Source organism: Arvicola amphibius, chromosome 2 (assembly GCF_903992535.2).
Source record: "Arvicola amphibius chromosome 2, mArvAmp1.2, whole genome shotgun sequence".
Lineage (NCBI taxonomy): Eukaryota > Metazoa > Chordata > Mammalia > Rodentia > Cricetidae > Arvicola > Arvicola amphibius.
In genome coordinates this window covers 52,896,143-52,917,385 of record NC_052048.2, presented here as the reverse complement: position 1 = coordinate 52,917,385, position 21,243 = coordinate 52,896,143, and the positions used below count along the sequence as shown (strand labels likewise).

General features: G+C 40.9%; 1 protein-coding gene across 2 annotated transcripts; it reads left to right on the top strand.

The window, feature by feature from the left end:
- The first annotated feature begins 222 nt into the window (after nucleotides 1–222).
- On the top strand, nucleotides 223–15,785 carry Kbtbd8 (kelch repeat and BTB domain containing 8). 2 transcript variants are annotated; one of them, XM_038319010.1, is made up of 4 exons: nucleotides 223–310; nucleotides 858–1,068; nucleotides 6,911–8,025; nucleotides 11,996–15,785. In XM_038319010.1, exons 1-4 carry the CDS (start codon nucleotides 295–297, stop codon nucleotides 12,457–12,459), a joined length of 1,806 nt encoding a protein of 601 aa, XP_038174938.1. In that variant the 5' UTR covers nucleotides 223–294; the 3' UTR covers nucleotides 12,460–15,785. The 2 variants fall into 2 exon arrangements, with proteins under 2 accessions (XP_038174938.1, XP_038174939.1); XM_038319011.1 differs by having other exon boundaries at nucleotides 295–363.
- The last annotated feature ends 5,458 nt before the right edge of the window (nucleotides 15,786–21,243 follow it).

The following is a 21,243-nucleotide window of genomic DNA, read 5'->3' as shown; positions in this document are numbered from 1 at the left end:
GGTGGCGGGCTAGGGGCGCTCCTCCTCCGCCTAGCTAGCCAATAGGAAAGGCCGGCTTGGACCCCTGCCCGACGAGGAGCACGCGGAAACGAGGGCCCTAAAACTACATTTCCCGATGCGCAAGTAAACGAATGTTGACCAATCGGCGCCATGCATTTCGAGGCTCGGGGAGGAGCCTGCCTGGTCAGCCGCTCCCATTGGCTAGGCGAGGCTTAGGCGAGCCGGAACCCGGGAGCGAGCGAAGCGCAATGACATTTCCTCTTTAAATAACCGGAGCCGGGGCCCCTTGGAGAAATGGCCGCGTCGGCAGGTGGGTTGCATGGTCTTGCCTCCGCGGTACCGGAGGAGGAAACCAGGAACGCGGTGCGTGCTCCGACCCGAGGAGGCGGCCGTAAGGCGGGAGGGAAGGATGGAGGGGCGGCGGGCGCGGGGCCGAAGATGAATGGGGAGGAGGGCGGTGGGCGGCGCGCCCGCGGAGACGGGGCGTCTGGGTACCGGCCGCCCGCGAGGCGGTTGAGGGGCGCCCTGGCGTTCACCCTCGGTCGCGCTGCCCTCGGGTGGCTCTCGCTCCGCGCTCGGCCCCGAGCCGAGTCCCCGCGCACCGCCGCCGCCGCCGGTTCGGCTGGCTCGCCTCACACCCTCCCTCCGCGAGCGTGGCGGTCCGGGCTCGCCGGGCTCCCGAGGTGCGCGCCGGCCTGGGAACTTGTTCGCCCTTCGCTGGGCTCTCGGCTCCCAGAGCTTATGCCGGCGGTCTTGTGCCTAGACCCGGGCGTTTGTGTTAAGGGTTGGGGGGAAAAACCCACGATTCCGTAACTGGCTTCGAACTTCTTGTGGCTGTATGATTTTTCTCCTCCTAGATTTAAGTAAGTCTTCCCCAACAACGAATGGGATTCCATCTTCAGACACAACCAACGAAGCCATGGACCCCTTCCATGCTTGCTGTATTCTTAAGCAACTCAAAACAATGTACGATGAAGGACAGTTGACAGACATTGTAGTGGAAGTGGATCACGGGAAAACATTTTCCTGTCATAGAAATGTTCTTGCTGCAATCAGCCCCTACTTCAGGTATGACGACGGTAGAAACTTGTATTGCTATCCTATCTGTACCAGACTCCCCTTCGTCGCCAGTATTGCACACTTGGTTCTGATACTGAGTTGGGAACAAACAAAGGCAAGCCGTGCGTTTGTTTTCTGAGAGCAAGTAACAGGCCTTATTAATGTGCCCTTGTTTTGAATGGTGGGATTTTAGAGTTCAGAGATTTGGGTTTTAAGTTAGTGGACTTCAGTGTGAGGTGCTCCCCAATATGGAAGACGCCACGACACGTGAACATTATGATGCCTTAAATTTAAAACATTCAGCAACTCAGCTGCACTAACTAATACGTGTGAAGTGCACAGGCAGCTACATGTGGCTGGTGGCTGCTATATTGGGCAGCATAGATGTACAATGTTTCAGTCATTGGAAGTTTTATTAGAGAATGATCTATAATTTATTTTTAAAAATTTATGATTTTCTTTTAGTAAATTTTTTTTAGAGTTTAAACCATAGGAACTTGTTCCTTTACAAGTAAATTAGGACTTAGTAGAATGTTTTAATGCCATGGAGTTTTGTAAAACGTAGTGGAATGAATAGTTTATGTCTTAGTTTCCAAGATTCTCAAAGGTATTGCTGTTTTCATTTTTTATTTTTATCATAAAATGTTGAAAAGTGAACATTTTAAACTTAGGTCTGAAAACTAAGAGCAGGTGATTGGAAAAGGTAATTTTCTACCTGGACATAATGTTTCAAGTTTTTTCTTCTAAAAGCCTTTCTGTATTCAGAAGTGGTTCATGATGGGAGGAACATCTTGTCAGCCACACTCCTGCTTTCTCTTGGGAGGAGCTTGTAGGGCTTGTAATGTTGCTTTCATTAGCTCTTGTTCCTCTTTCTCAGAATGCTGGCTTGAATGTAGTTACTTGAGTCTGTTACTTAAAACCATTTACACTTGTCTTGGGTAGATCATTGAACTACTAAGTATTAATTATCACAGGATAGTAAGCCAGAAAGAAGAAAATATGAAACATAGAACAATACATATTCCATTTATGTATGAAAAAAGATTCAGTGAGTGCGATCTATGTCAATCAAGTTGCAGAGCTAGATTTTATTCTAAAACTAGACTTATTGTGTTATACACTTGAACAAAAATGGGTGAAATGGGTCTTCATTAAAGTTTGTTTTAAAAAAGCTATTATAGCTGGGCAGTGGTGGTGCACGCCTTTAATCCCAGCACTTGGGAGGCAGAGGCAGGCGGATCTCTGTGAGTTCAAGGCCAGTCTGGTTCTACAAGAGCTAGTTCCAGGACAGGTTCCAAAGCTACAGAGAAACCCTGCCTCGAAAAACAAAAAATAAAATAAAGTAAATAAAATAAAAAAGCTATTATCTTTGAATAGTAAAATAAACTGGAGCTTCAAAGTAAAAATTTTCTTACTGAAACTTTATTTTCTAGATAATACCATATGAATGTCATATATAACTAAAATTAGATTTGAATGCCTATACAGAAAAAGTATGGTTACAATAGATTTTAGTTTCCAAGAAGTTAAAAAATGCTTGGAAATATTTCGGAGCATTCATTCACACACACAAAAAAATGCTGCTAGAAAACTAAAATACTAAATTCTGCATACAAGTTTTTTGGCTCTCCTGATATGGGACTCTCAGAAATCATACTTAATAGACTCTAAGGCTTGCATTGCAGGTGAAAGAATTAGAACAGCTGGAAATGTGACGTGTGCTTTCTGATGCAGCGGTTTCATAATTAATGATTGAGAAAACATTTTGCTATTTGGATTTTATGCAAGGAAGGACTCCCAGTGTACTCAAGAGTACATGAAGAACCTTTAGGGAACTCATGAAAGTATCAGGCCATTCGTGTGTGTTAGCCTAGCCCGTTGAATGCAGGAGTGGCTCCCACGATAAAGGGATATGTGATGATACTCTCCCTTTCTACCTAATGAGGGGCTTGACTTTTCTTTTTATGTGGTAGCTATATAAGTGAATGATTTAGCACCTGAAATGAAAACCAGCTCCAAAATAGGAGCTGTTGGTCTGCAGTTATCAAAGCCAATGGTAATATTAAACTGAAAACTTACATTATTGAAGTAAAAAGATAAGTAGTTTGGATACCAAGTTGAGCCCTTGTACTCTCCAGGTTTCTCATACTACTGTTAAAATCTCACACGCTGAGGACTGGAGAGATAACTCAGTGGTTAAAGCACTAACTGCTCTTGCAGAGGACCCAAGTTTAGTTAGCAACACTCCTATCACGACACTTACCGTCTACCTGTAGCTTCAGTTCCAGGGGGACTCAGTGCCATCTTGTAAACTCTGCAAGCATCTGCACTCACAACTGCGCAGTCCTCCACATATATACACATAAATAACAAGGATAAAATCTTTAAAAAACTGAAATCGCCAAGTATTTGATGAGGTCTTCAAAGGTGTTTGCTCATTTTCCCACTTAGGATACTTTTCACAGTTCCCAGTGTCAAGATTTCAGATACTTTTATCTCCAGCGACACTGATTTCTTCAACACATTCTATCAAGCACTCCAGATGCTCTTCAGAAAGAATGAAAGTGTACATATCTTTTCTCATAGGTCTTTTGGAAGAATTTTGATATTTAAGAGTTTCCTAGAATGGTGGTTGTGATAGTGCATGCCTTTAATTCCAACGCTGGGGGAGTCAGAGGCATGAGTTCAAGCGCAGCCTAGTCTATATAGTGAGTTCAGACCACCAGGGCTGTGTAAAAAAAAGACCTTGTCTCAAAACAATGACAACTAAAGGCTCTTTAAGATGAAACCGTACAGAAAGGAAATGATGTTGACAAATGAGTCATACTTGAGTCCAACTGTTTTATCTGCTTACTGTTTGGGGAAAGACGGTTTTATAAATATACTCACTTAAAAAAGAAATACAATCAACCTGCCTTGACTAAGGCAACATATCACAGCATGGCCAGGACGATCTCAAGCTTGCTCTGCTCATGGCCACCCTCTCGCCATCGCCTTCCACAAGCTGGAGTCTACACCACGGCACCACCGTAGAAGCTTAGTCCTGAGGGTATAAGTTGGGGAAATTAAAAATAATTTCCATAGCATCAGCAATGTGTTGAATGTTAAGCTCTTTAGAAAAAGGCATTGTATTAACCCTATCATAATTTTTTGTGTGGATATAAATAGGTAAAATACAGGAACTTGAACTTTAAAATGAAGTATATCTGTTTTAAGGAAAGGTTTTCAAAGTGTCCAAGAATAAGTAAAGTGGTCTTTAAAAGGAATCCAGTTTGAAAAGGTATAGGTGAATACTACGTACCTTTGAAGAACGCTCTTTCTCTTTCTGAGATGAAAATTGACTTAGTGTGTACAAGTTCCCTTGTAATTTTCACTGGGCCGTCAAAGATTTTATTAGACTGGCTCACTGTGCTAGGACTAGTTTTGCTATCCTGATGGTAGCTTGAACTTTGTCTGAGACATTATCATTTCAGGTCCATTATCTGTAAGGCAATTTGACTTGAAGCTTGGATAGGTGTGCTAAGGATTATCAGATCTGAAATATGTCACTTACAGTGCGGTTTCTTAACAATATTCTCCTTTTTCTATAGTTAGCATGTGAGAACAGAATCCTGCCTCCTCCCTTTCCCAGGTCTTATGTCATTCCCCAGGTGAGACTTAGGAACCCAATTAGCCCAAGATCTGATTAACAAGAGATGCCTATAAGAGTCTTATTAATTTTACTTGCACAGAGGGATTTTTACAAGAAAGCAAAATCCACCCAAATTATTGGAGCATGATGCATTTATATCTGTTAGACAAAGAGCAATGCATTTGTCAAGGAATGCCAGGGTAAGTGGCTATCTGGATTAGGGCAGTAAATTCTAGGGGTGTTACTTAGGGATGCGTGAGAGCGGAGGAGCCACAGGAGCACTTGATGTTACTTAGGGATAATGGGGTTGAGCAGCCACAGGAGCACTTGATGTTACTCAGGGATGTGGGGTTGAGGAGCCACAGGAGCACTTGATGTTACTTTGGGATGTGGGGAGTGGGGAGCCGCAGGAGCGCTTGAAACTTGAGTTTTTGTATTCAGGCTCACTTCAGATTACTCTGGTGATCCTGGCTCTTTCCCATTATTGGTATCTGAAGGACCACCATCCTGAAAGAATCTCAGTGGCTTGTTGCATAGAGGCAGGCCACATGCTCTTCCATCAACTTTAGTTCCCTAGGTGATTTCAGCTTGAAGTAATCCACCAGTCTACCATATTTTTAGATTGTATATTTTTTAACTCCTTTGGCACAATATGGAATGACCCTGAGAATGGAGCTTTTGTGATTAAGTAGAATTAAGTCTTTGTGCTAGTTCATCCCGCTTCAGAACATTTTGCTTCAGAAGGGCTTTTCTGTGTGTAACTTTTTTTTCTCATTTTTTTATTAAAGATTTCCATCTCCTCCACTCCTCCTCCCCCTTCCCTCCCCTCCCTTTCACCCATACCCCCACTCCCTCCCTCTCCAGGTCAAAGAGCCATCAGGGTTCCCTTCACTATGTTAAGTCCAAGGTCCTCCCCACGCCCCCTAAGTCTGGGAAGGTGAGCAACCAAACTGACAAGGCTCACAGCCCGTCCATGCTGAAGAGTCCAAGCCCATCGCCGTTGTCCTTGGTTTCTCAGTCCTCCTCCACCATCAGCCACATTCAGAGAGTCTGGTTTGGTTGCCTGTTCCATCAGTCCCATTCCAACTGGACTTGGTGGTCTCCCGTTAGTTCTGTCCCACTGTCTCAATGGGTGAACGCACCCCTCACGGTCCTGACTTCCTTGCTCATGATCTCCCTCCTTTTGCTCCTCATCAGGTCCTTGGGAGCTCAGTCCGGTGCTCCTATGTGGGGCTCTGTCATTTTCTCCATCCAATGCCAGGTGAAGGTTCTATGGTGATATGCAAGATATTCATGAGTATGGCAATAGGATCTGGACATTTATGGCTCCCTCTCCTTAGCTGCCCAAGGAACTAGCTGGGGGCATCTTCCTGGATACCTGGGAACCCCTCTAGAGTCAAGTCTCTGCCAACCCTAGAATGGCTCCCTTAATTAAGATATATAATTCCTTGTTCCCATATCCACCCTTCCTATATCCCAACCATCCTATTACCCCAAGGTCTTCCCATCCTCCACTTCACACTTTTCTCTCCCCATCCCCCCATCCCACCACACCCCCAAGTTCCCATTTTTTGTCCGGCAATCTTGTCTACTTCCAATATCCAGGAGGATAACTATATGTTTTTCTTTGGGTTCACCTTCAAATTATTTAGCTTCTCTAGTATCACGAATTATAGGCTTGATGTCCTTTATTTATGGCTAGAAACCAATTATGAGTGAGTACATCCCATGTTCATCTTTTTGGGCCTGGGTTGATAGCCTTTGCTGGAGAGGTTGTGGGGTAAGGGGTACACTCATCCATTGCTGGTGGGAATGCAAACTTGTGCAACCACTTTGGAAAGCAGTGTGGCTGTTTCTCAGGAAATTCGGGATCAACCTACTCCAAGACCCAGCAATTCCACTCTTGGGAATTTACCCAAGAGATGCCCAATCATATTACAAAAAAAGCATTTGTTCAACTATGTTTATAGCAGCATTATTTGTAATAGCCAGAACCTGGAAACAACCTAGATGCCCTTCAGTGGAAGAATGGATGAAGAAAGTGTGGAATATATACATATTAGAGTACTACTCGGCGGTAAAAAACAATGACATCTTGAATTTTGCAGGCAAATGGATGGAAATAGAAAACACCATCCTCTGTGTGTAACTTTATATTATTTCTAAAAATTTTCATTTGTGGTACATATAAAATGTTAACCACTTTTTTTTTTTTCTTAGATCCATGTTCACTAGCGGCCTTACAGAAAGTACTCAGAAAGAAGTTCGAATCATTGGTGTTGAAGCTGAATCAATGGATTTAGTATTGAATTATGCCTATACCTCTAGAGTTGTTCTGACAGAGGCCAATGTTCAAGCCTTGTTCACTGCAGCTAGCATCTTCCAAATTCCTTCCATACAAGACCAGTGTGCTAAGTATATGATTAGTCATTTGGACCCACAGAATTCTATTGGAGTCTTTATCTTTGCTGATCATTATGGTCATCAGGAACTTGGAGATCGATCAAAAGAATACATCCGTAAAAAGTTTCTGTGTGTCACCAAAGAACAAGAGTTTCTGCAGCTGACAAAAGACCAACTCATAAGCATATTAGACAGTGATGATTTAAATGTGGACCGGGAAGAGCACGTTTATGAGAGTATTATTAGGTGGTTTGAACATGAGCAGAATGAGAGAGAAGTACACCTTCCGGAAATTTTTGCCAAATGTATACGTTTTCCATTGATGGAAGATACATTTATTGAGAAAATTCCACCTCAGTTTGCACAGGCCATAACCAAAAGCTATGGAGAAAAGGGGCTATCCAGCACCAATGGCTGTACGCAGAGGCTTGGAATGACTGCTTCTGAAATGATCATATGTTTTGATGCTGCACACAAACACTCAGGAAAGAAGCAAACAGTGCCTTGTCTAGATATTGTCACAGGAAGAGTGTTTAAACTATGCAAACCACCAAATGACCTAAGAGAAGTTGGGATCCTTGTATCACCAGATAATGACATTTACATCGCAGGGGGGTACAGGCCAAGCAGCAGTGAGGTCTCCATCGATCATAAGGCAGAAAATGATTTTTGGATGTATGACCATTCCACCAATAGATGGCTATCCAAGCCATCCTTGCTTCGAGCCAGAATAGGCTGCAAACTCGTACATTGCTGTGGTAAAATGTATGCAATTGGAGGGCGTGTGTATGAAGGCGATGGAAGAAACTCTCTGAAGTCCGTGGAGTGCTATGACAGCAGAGAGAACTGTTGGATGACTGTCTGTGCCATGCCGGTTGCAATGGAGTTTCACAATGCTGTGGAGCACAAAGAAAAGATCTATGTTTTACAAGGTAGGTGACAGTGGTTCTTCAAGGAAGGGGGAGACTTAGTAAGACAGGCAACATCGGGTTTCCTAACCATAAACTATGCTAGGACATTCTTTCTGAGAAAACAAAGTTAAAAAAATTTAAAATTTAAAATATTTTTAAGTTACTGAAATGGTCCTCTGTTTTGTGTTATGTTTGGATATATATTTTTTTCTAAAAAATAATAAGTAATAGTTCAGCTATTACTATTTCAGAGCATTTTTAAAAGCCTTAATAAACAGGTTAATTATACCTGTTTTTTTTTGTTTTTGAATAATCAAGAGATGTAGCAACTACTTCTTATGGAACTTACTGAGTGAGTTTACTGGAATTACACTATCCATTTACCAAACGATTTTTTAAAAAAGATTTATTTTTTATATATATGTGTGCATTTTGCCTGCATTCATGTCTGTTGTAAGGAGGCCACTTTTTTCCCAGCCGCCGGCAGCTCAGACCCAAAATAATCACACAGAAACTATATTATTTAAATCACTGCTTGGCCCAATTGCTCTAGCTTCTTATTGGCTAACTCTTACATATTAATTTAACCATCTCCAGTAATCTGTGTATTGCCTTGTCTATGGCTTACCGGCTAAAGTTCTGGCGTCTGTCTCCAGCAGGGCTCCATGGCTTCTGACTCCACCCTTCTTTCTCCCAGCATTCAGTTCTGTCTTCCCTGGCTAGCTAAGTTCTGCCCTGCTGTAAGTCCAAAGCAGTTTCTTTATTCATTAATGGTAATCGTAGCATACAGAGGGAAATTCCACATCAGTGCACCATGTGCATGCAGTATCCATAGATCAGAAGAGGGTGTCGGATCCCCTGGAACTGGAGTTACAGGCAGTTGTAAACTGACATGTGGGTTCTAGAAACTGAACCAGGTCGTCTGGTATAGAAGCCAGTGCTTTTAAACATCGAGCTTTATTTCCAACTCTACAAGACTTTTGTGGGGGTTTTTTTTGGGGGGGGGTTGTTTTTATTATATGGGTATTTTGCCTGAATGTATGACTACGTACCACATATCTAGTTAGTAACTGCAGAGGCCAGAAGAGGGATACCCTGGAACAAGAGTTAAGATGGTTGTGCTGCTGGGAATCAAACTTGAGTCCTCTAATGGAGCAATTAGTGCTTAGCCGCTGAAGCACTTTTTAGCCCCACAAAGGGTTTTATAGTTATGAAACGTAATTATAAAGGCTCAAAATTATGTTCTGTAGCTCTTGCCTTTTTTAATAGTATGTATATATACATGTATATATTTTAAAATGCTATATATATATTGTTTGGCCTGAAGGCCAGACATAAATATTGGGTGTCTTTCTCTATTGCTGTTCACCTCACTTTTGAAACAGAATTTTATTGAAACTGGAGTTTACCAGTTACCTCAACTGGCTTGCCATCAAACCCCCCCACCCCGAATCTTTCTCTGCTCCCTCACTGCTGGAGTTAGTTATATGTGTGTACCACCATGCTCTGCTCCTTCGTGGATCCTGGGAATCTGAACTTAGATCTCGTGCCTCGCTGAGCTATCTCCCCAGCCCCATACACTTTTCTTAAATGTTTTAGTTGCTGGGATTTTGAATGCAGCATAGATGACTCTAAAGTCTTTATTTTCCGTGTTTCCTAGTGGGTTATATGTAAATTATTTCCTTATATGACTACTTGAATAAAACGGGAACAATGTAGGTTTTTATGAAGATATATGTGATTATTTTTAAGCCCTATCCCATTTTTAAAAATGTTTTTTTTCTCTTTTGACTTAAAATTTTTGAGAGATGCCTAGACACGTTTGCTTTACGTTGCCATTCAATTCTGCAGAACTTAATTGAGTAATACTGTCTGCTACTGTACTTCAGTAAAATGGAAACGTGGCATCATTTGGGCTTATCTTTGCAAAATATAAGAATCTGTGTATAATTCATTCAAGATGGTTATATCCAGTGTGATGGAGTATGCTCCCCGCCTCCATCTCTTTCTTTGTATATTACTGGCAAAATAGTTTATAGAGATAATTTTAAGGCTCCTCAATGGAATATGTGGGCTGCATATTAATGCAAATACTGTAGCAAAACAGCAGTGACTTAATAGGCTCTCATGACCAATATGAATATTTTTTAACCGGAGGTTGTATTTTATATAAGAGGACTCTGAGGCCCCGAGTCTTTTTATTTTTTTTTTTTTTTTTTTTTTTTTTTTTTTTTTTTGGTTTTTCGAGACAGGGTTTCTCTGTAGCTTTGGAGCCTGTCCTGGAACTAGCTCTTGTAGACCAGGCTGGTCTCGAACTCACAGAGATCCACCTGCCTCTGCCTCCCGAGTGCTGGGATTAAAGGCGTGCGCCACCACCGCCCGGCTCCCGAGTCTTTTTAATTGCTTATCTTTGGTTTTAGTTTATTAAAGAAGAGTTTTTTTTTTTTTGTTTTTGTTTTGTTTTGTTTTGTTTTTCAAGATAGTTTCTCTGTAGCTTTGGAGCCTATCCTGGAACTAGCTCTTGTAGACCAGGCTGGCCTTGAACTCACAAAGATCTGCCTGCCTCTGCCTCCCAAGTGCTGGGATTAAAGGTGTAAAGGCGTGCACCAGCACTGTCCAGCTGAGTTGAGATTTCTTAAAATTAATTTTTCTTATGAGAAATTTGTAGAGAATTGAGACATGTAAAAGGTCTTAACTCCCAGTTTCTTTATCAAAAATACTGTTAGCCAATAAGAAGTAGCGTGTAAGCAAAAGTTGGGGCTTAAATAAATTGGACTTAAAATGTCACTGTTATTAAGTAGGCAGTTTAACTTATAGGTAAGAGTATCCCTAATTTAGAATAAAGGGAAGCTGTACTTAAAATCCAGTATTATCTAAACAAAGCCGCCTTACACACGAAACTTGATATAAACATGAAGGTTATGTCTTACAGGTTGAGCATCCCTAGTGTAAAAAACCAAACTGTTTTGAAATCTGAGACTTTTTTAGTACTATTTTATTCTACACATGGAAAATTCCATACCTGACCTTAAGTAACAGGTGACAGTCTAACCAGGGAATGAAGATACTGTAGTAAGTCATGTTTTGACTTGGAGTAATCCCCCTAATAGCATATTATGTGTATGCAGATACTCTAAAAGCTGAAATACTTAGAGGAGTAGGCACTTCAGATAAAGAATGTTCAATCTGAGCCAGGCAGTGGTGGCACACGCCTTTAATCCCAGCACTCGGGAGGCAGAGACAGGCGGATCTCTGTGATTTCAAAGCCAGCCTGGACTACAGAGCAAGATCCAGGACAGGCACCAAAGCTTCACAGAGAAACCTTGTTTCGAAAAACAAAAAAAATTCAACCTGTTCTACCCATAACTGCTGAAGTATGTTTAATCTGACCATAGAGTCAATATTGTTATCACAAAGACATTATACAATGTTCCCAGTAAGCTGGGCATTGCACATGCCTATAATCCCAGCTCTCTGAAGGGTGACGCAGGATGATCTTAAGGCTGGCCTGAGCTCAGGCCGGAGACCTTATCTCCAAAAAAAAGCAATGCTATGTCCTTAGCAAGATTCTTAACAGACATTTTCTTATTGGCAGCCTGACGCACCACACTCTTATTGTCGGTTTATAATAGTAACTGACTCAATGTGAATTCCATAAATTGTTTTGAAATTCATCTTTGCTTTTTAACAACATTCATGTAAACCCACCAGTGACCCACAAGTACAAAACTAAAGAATTCCGTGTGCTTTTCTAACCAAATAGCATACACATATGTAATGGATTTTTATGGTTAAGTTGTATGTGTGCATGTTGCCTGTCCTATTCTCCCCAGGTTGTCCATACCAGCAAGGTTGACTATAATATTACTGTTACTGTGTATATTTTACAGGAGGCAAATACTTGTAAAACATAAGCTCTTTAGTCTTCAGAGGTTGTAATTAAAGATGCAATCAACCATCAAAATTTACATACTTGTTTCTTTTCTTTTAGGGGAATTTTTCCTCTTCTATGAGCCTCAAAAAGACTACTGGGGATTTTTAACCCCCATGACTGTGCCTAGAATCCAGGGCTTGGCAGCTGTGTACAAGGACTCGATTTACTACATAGCTGGGACCTGTGGAAATCATCAGCGTGTTTTTACTGTAGAAGCCTATGATATCGAGCTAAATAAATGGACTCGTAAGAAGGACTTTCCATGTGATCAATCCATAAATCCATACCTGAAGCTAGTACTTTTCCAGAATAAGCTCCATCTGTTTGTCCGAGCTACTCAAGTGACTGTTGAAGAACACATCTTCAGAACCAGCAGGAAGAATTCTCTTTACCAGTACGACGACATTGCCGACCAGTGGATGAAAGTGTATGAGACCCCTGATCGATTGTGGGACCTTGGCCGCCATTTTGAGTGTGCTGTGGCTAAACTCTATCCTCAGTGTCTTCAGAAAGTACTGTAAGGAGTGGCAGGCCTCAGCACGTCTCTGTCATCTACTAAGGGACCTTGTTTGGAAACGCTGTCGACATTGAAGAAAACTGAGAGAGTTTTGTAGACAGAAATGGGTGCTCGTAAAGATTGTGTGGGGAGGGATTTGCTTTTACCTTCATGACATTTTCATTTCAGTAAGGAAAGGGAACAAAGTGCAATTATCAGCATTTTCCACCCCTGGCATTAAAGTATCATTCTGGAATTTTGTGAGAAGCAGTCCCTGAGAAACCAGGTGAATCAAGACAACTATGCACTCTTAAAAAGCAGTTTGAGTATTCCTGGGTAGAGACATCCAAACTAGCTAACATGACTTTATTTTAAATACGGGTAACATTATGAGGCAATATCATTTGTTTAGCTGTGATCTCTCTAACACAGGCAAGCACTAACTTAGATCCTCATTCGTACTATTTATATGTATTTACATATCTATTTTTGTGTACTGTTTTCAAGTGTATGAGATTAAATGTGCTCTGTTAAGCTGAAGGAAAACTCAGTCTCAGAAAGAGCCTTTGGTCGGATTGTTTCATATTCAGCTGGAACTTTTAAGTTCAAACTTTGAAGTGGCAGTTTTCTATCCATAAGTTTTTCAAGTCCTGACACTGTCTGATTTTTTAAAATCACAGAAAGGGCTCAGCTTTGCAGGTGACTGGTGCTCGTATAAGTTAATTCACATGTAGCTAGATAGACTTACATGGGTTGAACCTATGTTTATTTTGAGATTAGCATGCTCCTTCCATGGCCGTGGCACTTTACCTTGTGACGTCACAAGGTCTGCTGTTTGTGTGACAGGATATGGCTGATGGCCATTGGTCTGGCTGGATTCAGTTTTACAATTCCAAGTATGCACTAATATGGGCTGTTTTGTTGCCCAGCCTTTTTTCCATCCTCTGCCTGTCCAGTCATTGTTGGTACCATAAAAGTTAACTTACAATGTGAAGTTTTACACCTACTTATAAAATTCTGTTTTCTAGAAACAAGAACCTTGCAGTGATCTAATAATTTAGTTGCTTTTAAGGTTCATATTACAGTTACAATCTCTATTTTTTTTTCCACCCAATGGTGGTAAATATTTTTTATGTTGAAACACTTGTTCTAGCAGAAGGTGATGAAGAAGGAAGGACGAGTGGATGAACAGAATCATAGCTTTCTGTATTGTAGGTACTAAGGAGCTGTTCATATTTAACTGGTAAGTTTCTCTGTTAGGATTGTTAACATGAAAGACAAACCAAGTCCTTTTGTACCTGAGGCAGGCATTCAGATTGACAACGTTCTCATTACTATGTGTTCTATAACTGCTAAGTAGTATACACATAAGACCAGAGTCTGTCCTCAGTCAGCAGTTTGACTGAGGGGAGGTGGGGCTTGCACCATTTGTAAGGTGATACTGTGAAGCAAACTGAAAACATTGCCTCTTGCACCACATCCCTCCTTTTCCAGAAACTTTGTAGACTGCTTTGTAAAGGCCCTACAAGCAGAGATGTTTCTCTGAAACAGGAATTCAAGTGGATGGTGTTCAGCGTGAGCGTGCTTATGTTCCACCCGGATAGCCGTGCGCTTTCTCCTCATCTCTGTAAACTTTGTCAGCCAATTTTTTTTTTTTAACCTTTCTAGTTTGTCTCGGGTTTTCTTTTGCTTCATGCTGTGTTAGGGTTATTTCTGTGAAGTTTTTGAATTATATTATAGTTTGCATTGCTAATGAGAGGGAAAAATAATTTTTACAAGAGATATCCATGTAATTTATTTTTGAAAGCTTTGTTGAGTATCTAAGATTTTTCTGCCACTTTGACAATCTCTGTATTTAGGAAAATGTAATACTTGAAAACAAGACATAGAATATTGAGTTAGCAATGTATATGTTCCATATGGTACGTAAGAGAACAACACACTGTGGCTAATTCTACACTAGATTTATTCTGTTGGTCTGTGCAGCAGTTGGTCCTTTGTTATAACATGTATATTGAGGGTATCATCTGAGAGTAGTTGTCAGGCCAAGGATTAGAATTTGCTATGGGTGTAGAATATATATTTGAGTTTTGTATGAAGAACTGTTTGTTTACATTACATAGCTGGGATATTTTGCCACTCTTAAAATCATTTCAGAAAAGGTCCTAGGAAACTAAGATTAGTGATATGTGTGGGTTTATGTGTAGATACTTACGGTACATTTTCATGGTGTGAGAATATCAGTAAAAGGCACAATGGCTACTACAGGATTAAAGACCTAACAAATGCCAATCCCACTTTAACTATGTTTCTACATTTGAAGAATGTACGTAGCACTTTTCCTATATGGTTTTTACATGATGAAAACTGGGCTAGGTGTAACTAGAACATAACTATGTTGTAGGAAAGAAGAAATTATTTGTCTGTCTTTGTTTCTTGTTATCCTACAAAGTTGCTCTCACTGATGCACAAGGAAAAGTGGATGTGATTTGTGAGGAAGTTTAAATGGCATTCAGCATTAAGTGCTCAGGTATGCAGTAAGTACTGTAGTCCTCTGGGGCAAATGTGTAGATATTTTTAAACATTTTGCCGTAATTGCACAATTTTTTGCATTTTTTACCAGATGTCATTGTTTCTTGTAATAAAACCTTTTCTGATTTAAAACTGCCAGTGTTGTAAACTGACCTGAAGAATGAATTTTGAAAAATTAAAATTTGCTGAAAATCACAAACTTATGTCATGGTAGAGTGAAGTAATATCTTAGCCTATTAAATATCTGACTTGTGGCATAAAATCAACTAGTTAGTTTTGCCAATAACTTTTATTCTGATTGTTTTAGTCTAAGCTGTCCTCGGTGCCTCTCTTACATACACTTAATATTCCATCCCAGGAAATTCTGTTGCTTCCTCTATGTAGCACTTAGTTAATGTCCACATGGTCAATGTACCATTTCAACCATGTTACCCTGGCCTATGCCTGTCCTGTCTGCCTGTGTGCAGTTGGTACTGCAAATGGTTTCTTTCTACTTAGCACCCTTGAGCCTTGTGATTCTTTTTCCACAGTTGTCTGAGTGCTTCTGAAGCCAGGGTTGTGTCCCACTTCTGCTTAGATTTGATGGCATCCCAACTCCCTATAGGAGCTTAGGTCATTACCAATATTGTCTACAACCCAAAACTATCAGACCTCACCGTAATTCCTTGAACTCAGTGGATTCCAGCCACGTTAACCACGCTCTTTCTTAGATATGCCAAGTGTCTCTCACATCGGGGCCTTTGCCCTTGCCATGTCATTGATCAGAGAAAGCCTTACACTTCAGTCTATATTAAAATACCACCCTCCTTAGTTGTTAAAGAGCACTGTCTGTTCTTCCAGAGGACTGGGGTTCGATTCCTGGCACCCACATGGGAGCTCACAATTGTCTGCAAATCCAGTTCCAGGTGAAAAGGGAAAATGATGGAGGACTCTCATTGGTTATTAAAGAAACTGCCTTGGCTTTTTGATAGGGCAGGATTTAGATAGGTGGAGTAGACAGAACAGAATGCTGGGAAGAAGGAAAGTTAGTCAGACGCTTCGGGCAATCGCCATGCCTCTCCTCTCTGAGACAGACGTGATGAAGCTCCGGCCCAAGATGGACGTAGGTTAGAATCTTCCCGGTAAGCCTCCACTCGTGGTACTACACAGATTATTAGAATTGGGTTAACCAAGATGTGAGAATTAGCTAATAAGAGGCTGAAACTAATGGGCCAGGCAGTTGAATACAGTTTGTGTGTTATTTCAGGTTTTAAGCTAGCCATGTGGGATCCAGGCAGGATGAAAAGCAGGCCTGCCCGCAACTCCCCACTACATGCATCCCTTTCACCTCCATGGTCAGTGTGTGGCATGAACTTGTTCATAGTATTTTTTTTACATCATTGGAATTGGTACTGATCACTTCCTCAATTCATTTTTGATATGTGTGCATGCACCCACACTTGCTTACAACTTTCTGGCTTGGGTTTTTTTTTCAATATGGACTCTTGCCCTGTAACCCGGACTGACCCTGAATTCTCAGTCCTTTGAAGTGTTGGGGTTACAGGCTTGTACCACCATATCTGTCTGCCTTTTTAAAATCATCTTTCTTGTTTTGAAGGGTTCCCTGGCTAAAGTTAAGAAAGCTTGTGGATTTAATTTATGTTAGCTTATTTTCATATTTGTTTTAACTTGTCTGAGTAAATGCAAAATAAATTTCCTATAGGAACCTTATGGAAGGGACTTTCAAGGGAATCATGGGAATTTCTTTGTTTAAAATTGGTGTTTTTAGAGCTCTTACATTTGAAGTAGTAATTGATGTGTTCGTTACTGTTGCTGTTTCCCTTGTGGTTCATTTTTCATTACTTTTACACCTTCAATCTTAACTGAACATTTTTTATTGCTGTGTTGGAGGAGGCTGCTAGTTAGTTCCCAGCTGCTTAGCCCTGAAATAATCACACAGAAACTGTATTATTTAAATCACTGTTTGGCCCATTAGCTCTAACTTTTTTTTATTGGCTAACTCTTACATCTTAATTTAACCCATCTCCATTAATCTGTGCATCACCATGAGATCATGGCCTACCAGCAAAGTTTCAGCACATCTGTCTCCCTGCAGTGACTCTATGGCTTCTCTCTGACTCTGCTTTCTTCCTCCCAGCATTCAGTTTAGTTTTCTCTGCCTAGCTCTGTTCCCCCATAACTCTCTATAGACCCAAAGCAGTTCCTTTATTAACCAATGATATTCACAGCATACACAGGGCAATCTCATTTTAGCCAAGCAATTATATTTTACACACCTCCCATCCCCATGGTTACCTTAGATTTCCAGTCATTTTTAAATCTAATCCAAGGTCCTGTTCAAATGGTGCCATGACATTTTAGGAGTGGTACAGTATATATTTGATTTTTTGAGATGGTTTCTCTGCATAGCCCTACCTGTCCTGGAACTCACTCTGTACACCAGGCTGACCTCAAACTCAGAGATCTGCCTGCCTCTTCTTCCCAAGTGCTAGGATTAAAGGGGCGTGCCACCACTGCCTGGCTCAGTATACTTTTAATTATTATATTTTTATTATCTCTACCTCAAATAACTGTCCTTTCAGATAAATTTATATTAAAAATATTTATCTTCATTTATTTAAGAGATGGTACACATTTTCTTTGTGTATCTACTTTTTAATGGACATTGTGTGTGGAGCAGGTCTATAAGAGATGGATTCCCTCAGATGGTGTTTTTGTTGGTTTGTTTTTTGAGAAAAATATTTTTTTTCCTCCTTCACTTTGAAAAATGATTTTGATGGATCTAGAATTCATGTTTGTTTTCAAAGTGATTAAATCTCAGTTATTTAGTGTGGACCTTTGTTTGTTGTTTCTTGATTTATTTTCTTCTGATCCATCCTCCATTCCCTGGCCCCTGCTCAACCTGTTCAATCCTTTTCCTGTTAGGAGAGTAAGGGGGAGAGGATTGCCACTCTCCATATTTATCGTGCTCTCAGAAAGCATTCTCCCTAGGAAATAGGCCTTGGTTATGGAAGAAGGCTCTGGGTAGGCCTCAGAATCATTTCTCCTGTCTTAGAGCCTCAGGGGTTCTTTTTCAGATCTTCACTATAAGGAACCCTACCCCTTGTGGGATTCCAGAAGATAAAATGCACAGAACCTATGGGCCCCAAAAGAATAAGGATGGGGTTCTTGGGAGTTTTCTCTAGAAATCCACCAAAATAACTGTTTAAGAATCTTACCTGTTTACAGCTCTAACTACTTCAGATATAAGAAACCAGTACCTTATCTGTGGCCCTCTGATCCACAGTGCTAGTTGCCAAGGTGACTGACTAACCAGTACCTATCTGTGGCCCTCTAGATCTACAGTGCTAGCTACTAAGGTGACTGCATGGAAACCTGACTTTTGAGGGGTCCAGGAACAGTGACTGATAGCAGTTTAAATAGCCTTTCATGACATTTTAGTGCTGAATCTAGGAGTCCCTACAATAAAGCTTCTTATGTTTTTGTATTGGTTGAATGAATCAGTTATTCTTCAAGTTATTTTATACTTTATCCCTGCCTATAAACATTTGATGTATTTCATAATAATAAACCCCCAAAACTATAAAACCTGTCCATATTCTTACTCATTGTCAAGAACCTTGTAATTTTCATGTCTATGGAATTATTTGACAAACACTTCAATGAATGTAGACTCTCATAACTAATAACTCATTTCTCTAGGACCAAATTGAAATTTTTGATACAATTTAATTAAAGTCATCAGTCTTGAAGTTTTTTTTAATGGAGTTGAAATTGCAGTGTCGGCATTGAAATTGTCATATTTATATGAAGCTTTTTCTATTGGCTGGTGTGTTCGAAAAATAAAAGATTTTACCTGCCCTTTTCTTACCTTCTATCCCCAAAACACATAGCTATTATTTGACATTAAAAATACCATAATAAATATTAACAAATAGAAACTCTGTAATGTTTAGCTGTTTTTATGGGCTTTGTTACGAACACAAATTGCAGTATCTTTGGTGATTATGGGCAAATAAGATTCTTTTTTCCCATGCGTGAAATAGGTTAATATAATCTATCTTGGGAGGTTTTTGTGGGAAATGGGCATTTAAACATTTCTCACAGTGCCTCCTTCCCAGTAAGCATTTAGATGTTTTGTTGTCTTGTCCGTAATGCCGCTCTCTCAGACACACAGCTGGGTCTATCTGTAATAACAAATCCTAAGTGTGTGCTGTCGAGAGCTCTAACGGTTGGGGCTTTGGTTGCACCCATAAGCCATGCATGAAAACAATTTCCACAGTTCTCCAGTCACACAGTTCTCACTTTCATTCCTGGACTGTGAATTTAGAAAGGATTTAAATTAAACAGATGGTATTTAGAACAATTTTACACAAGATTTGTAACCTCTGTCTCTAAAATAAGACCATTTTGCTTGTCCATTTTTAGGTACTGAAAGGGCCTGCCTCCTGGCTTATTTTATCCAAGTATGCAGTCAGGTCCAGGTTTAGAAGGCCACCTTCATATCAGATCTTTTTGGGATGGGGAGTAGGGACAGAAAGCAAGTTCTGCAGTTCTGCCATGCTGCAAATCAAAATTGTACACACCGGGAATGCGTTCTCTTTCTGAGCTCTACCAGAGCCCCTTCTGGTGCTCTTTTAAGGGTACATATCCCACCATGTAGAGTTGGCCCTGACCTAATTTAGCCCCACATCATAATGTCACTGTCCTGGGGTTAGGGTGGGTGACAGGGAAGCAAATATTTAGCCCATATCCTTACTTGATGAAGTTCAGGTTATATAGTTGAGCTCTTGAAACATGATCACACAGGTCCTTAACAGTAAAAAGGGGTGATAGTGCCTTACAGCTCTACTTAGAGCAAGATTGAAGACTGCTGAGCCTGCACAAGAGAGGCTGCTCAGTCCAGTGGGTATTTCTCTGTCATCAGTGAGAACCAGATATGGTAGGAATCATCATTGCTCCTCCACTTGAGGTTAGCAATGGGTTTTTCCAGACAGCCGGTTTGAGTTGCGTTTGATTGAATGAATGAGTTGCCCCAAAGGACTCTGTAATCAGAAGCAAAGAGTGACTTCCTAAGATTTCTTAAGAAATGTTCTGGCTTTATGAGACCTTAGTCTATATGGATGCACAGCTCCCTAGGCCTGGATGTAGGGGCGAGGCCTTTGGACTTCCCACAGGGCAGGATTCTGGACCCTCTCTCAAGCAGGGTGGGAGAAGAAGAGGGGGTATGACAACAGAAGAATGGATTAACTAAGCATGCTGTGGGACAATGATCTTGTACTTTGTAAAGATTTGTCACTTGTATTTTAATAAAACACTGATTGGCCAGTAGTCACACAGAAAGACCAGGCAGGAGGTAGAGGCGGTGCCACCAGGCAGGAAATAGAGGTGGGGCAATGAGAACAGGAGAATTCTGGGAAGAGAAAAGAGCCAGTCTGCAGTTGTCACAGAAGCCAGACATAGAGAAAGCAAGATGAGAAGCCCTCATGATGAAACATACCAAGCCACATGGCTAACACAGATAAGAATTATGGGCTAATATAAGTTATGAGTTACTAAGAAGTCTGAGCTAATAGACTGACCAATCAGTTTATAATAAATGTAGACCTCTGTGTGTTTCTTTGGGACTGAACAGCTGGGAGACTGAGCAGGGCAGAAACCTCTGTCAACATAAGCAGAGTACGCCACACATGAAATCCAAGAGAACACGGGGTTCTTTCATGTAGGATTTGTGTGGCAAAGAGGCCAGGGAGACAGGACCTACCACCCAGAAGCCAGTACCATACAGTAGGGAGTTTTATGGGTCTCAAGTTATGCAGTTATCTGTCATGGGATTAGCCAACAGTTTATAAAAGTATATTTTGCTCCCTTCTGTAAAAGGTGAGACTCCAAATAAGTTTTTATATTCATGTATAAATGTGAAATATAATAAAATATGTGCACCAAGATAAGTATGTCTTGGAGGTGGAGAGAGGGATCGGTCGCTGAAGCACCTGCCTTGCAAGCAGGAGGATCTGAGTTCAAATTCCCAGCATCCATGTAAATAACTGGGTGTGGCAACACATTTGTAATCTTAACACTGAGGAGGTAGAGAGAGGAGGATCCCCAGAACTCACTGGCCAGCCAACCTAGCCTAAGTGGTGAAACTCCACACTCAGTGAGAAACCCCACCTCAAAAAATAAGGAGTGTGATTAAGGAAGACAGCTGTCATTGACCTCTGTCCTGCATATACGTATGTGCACAGGCATAAGTGTGTGCACACAAGATGCAAAGATC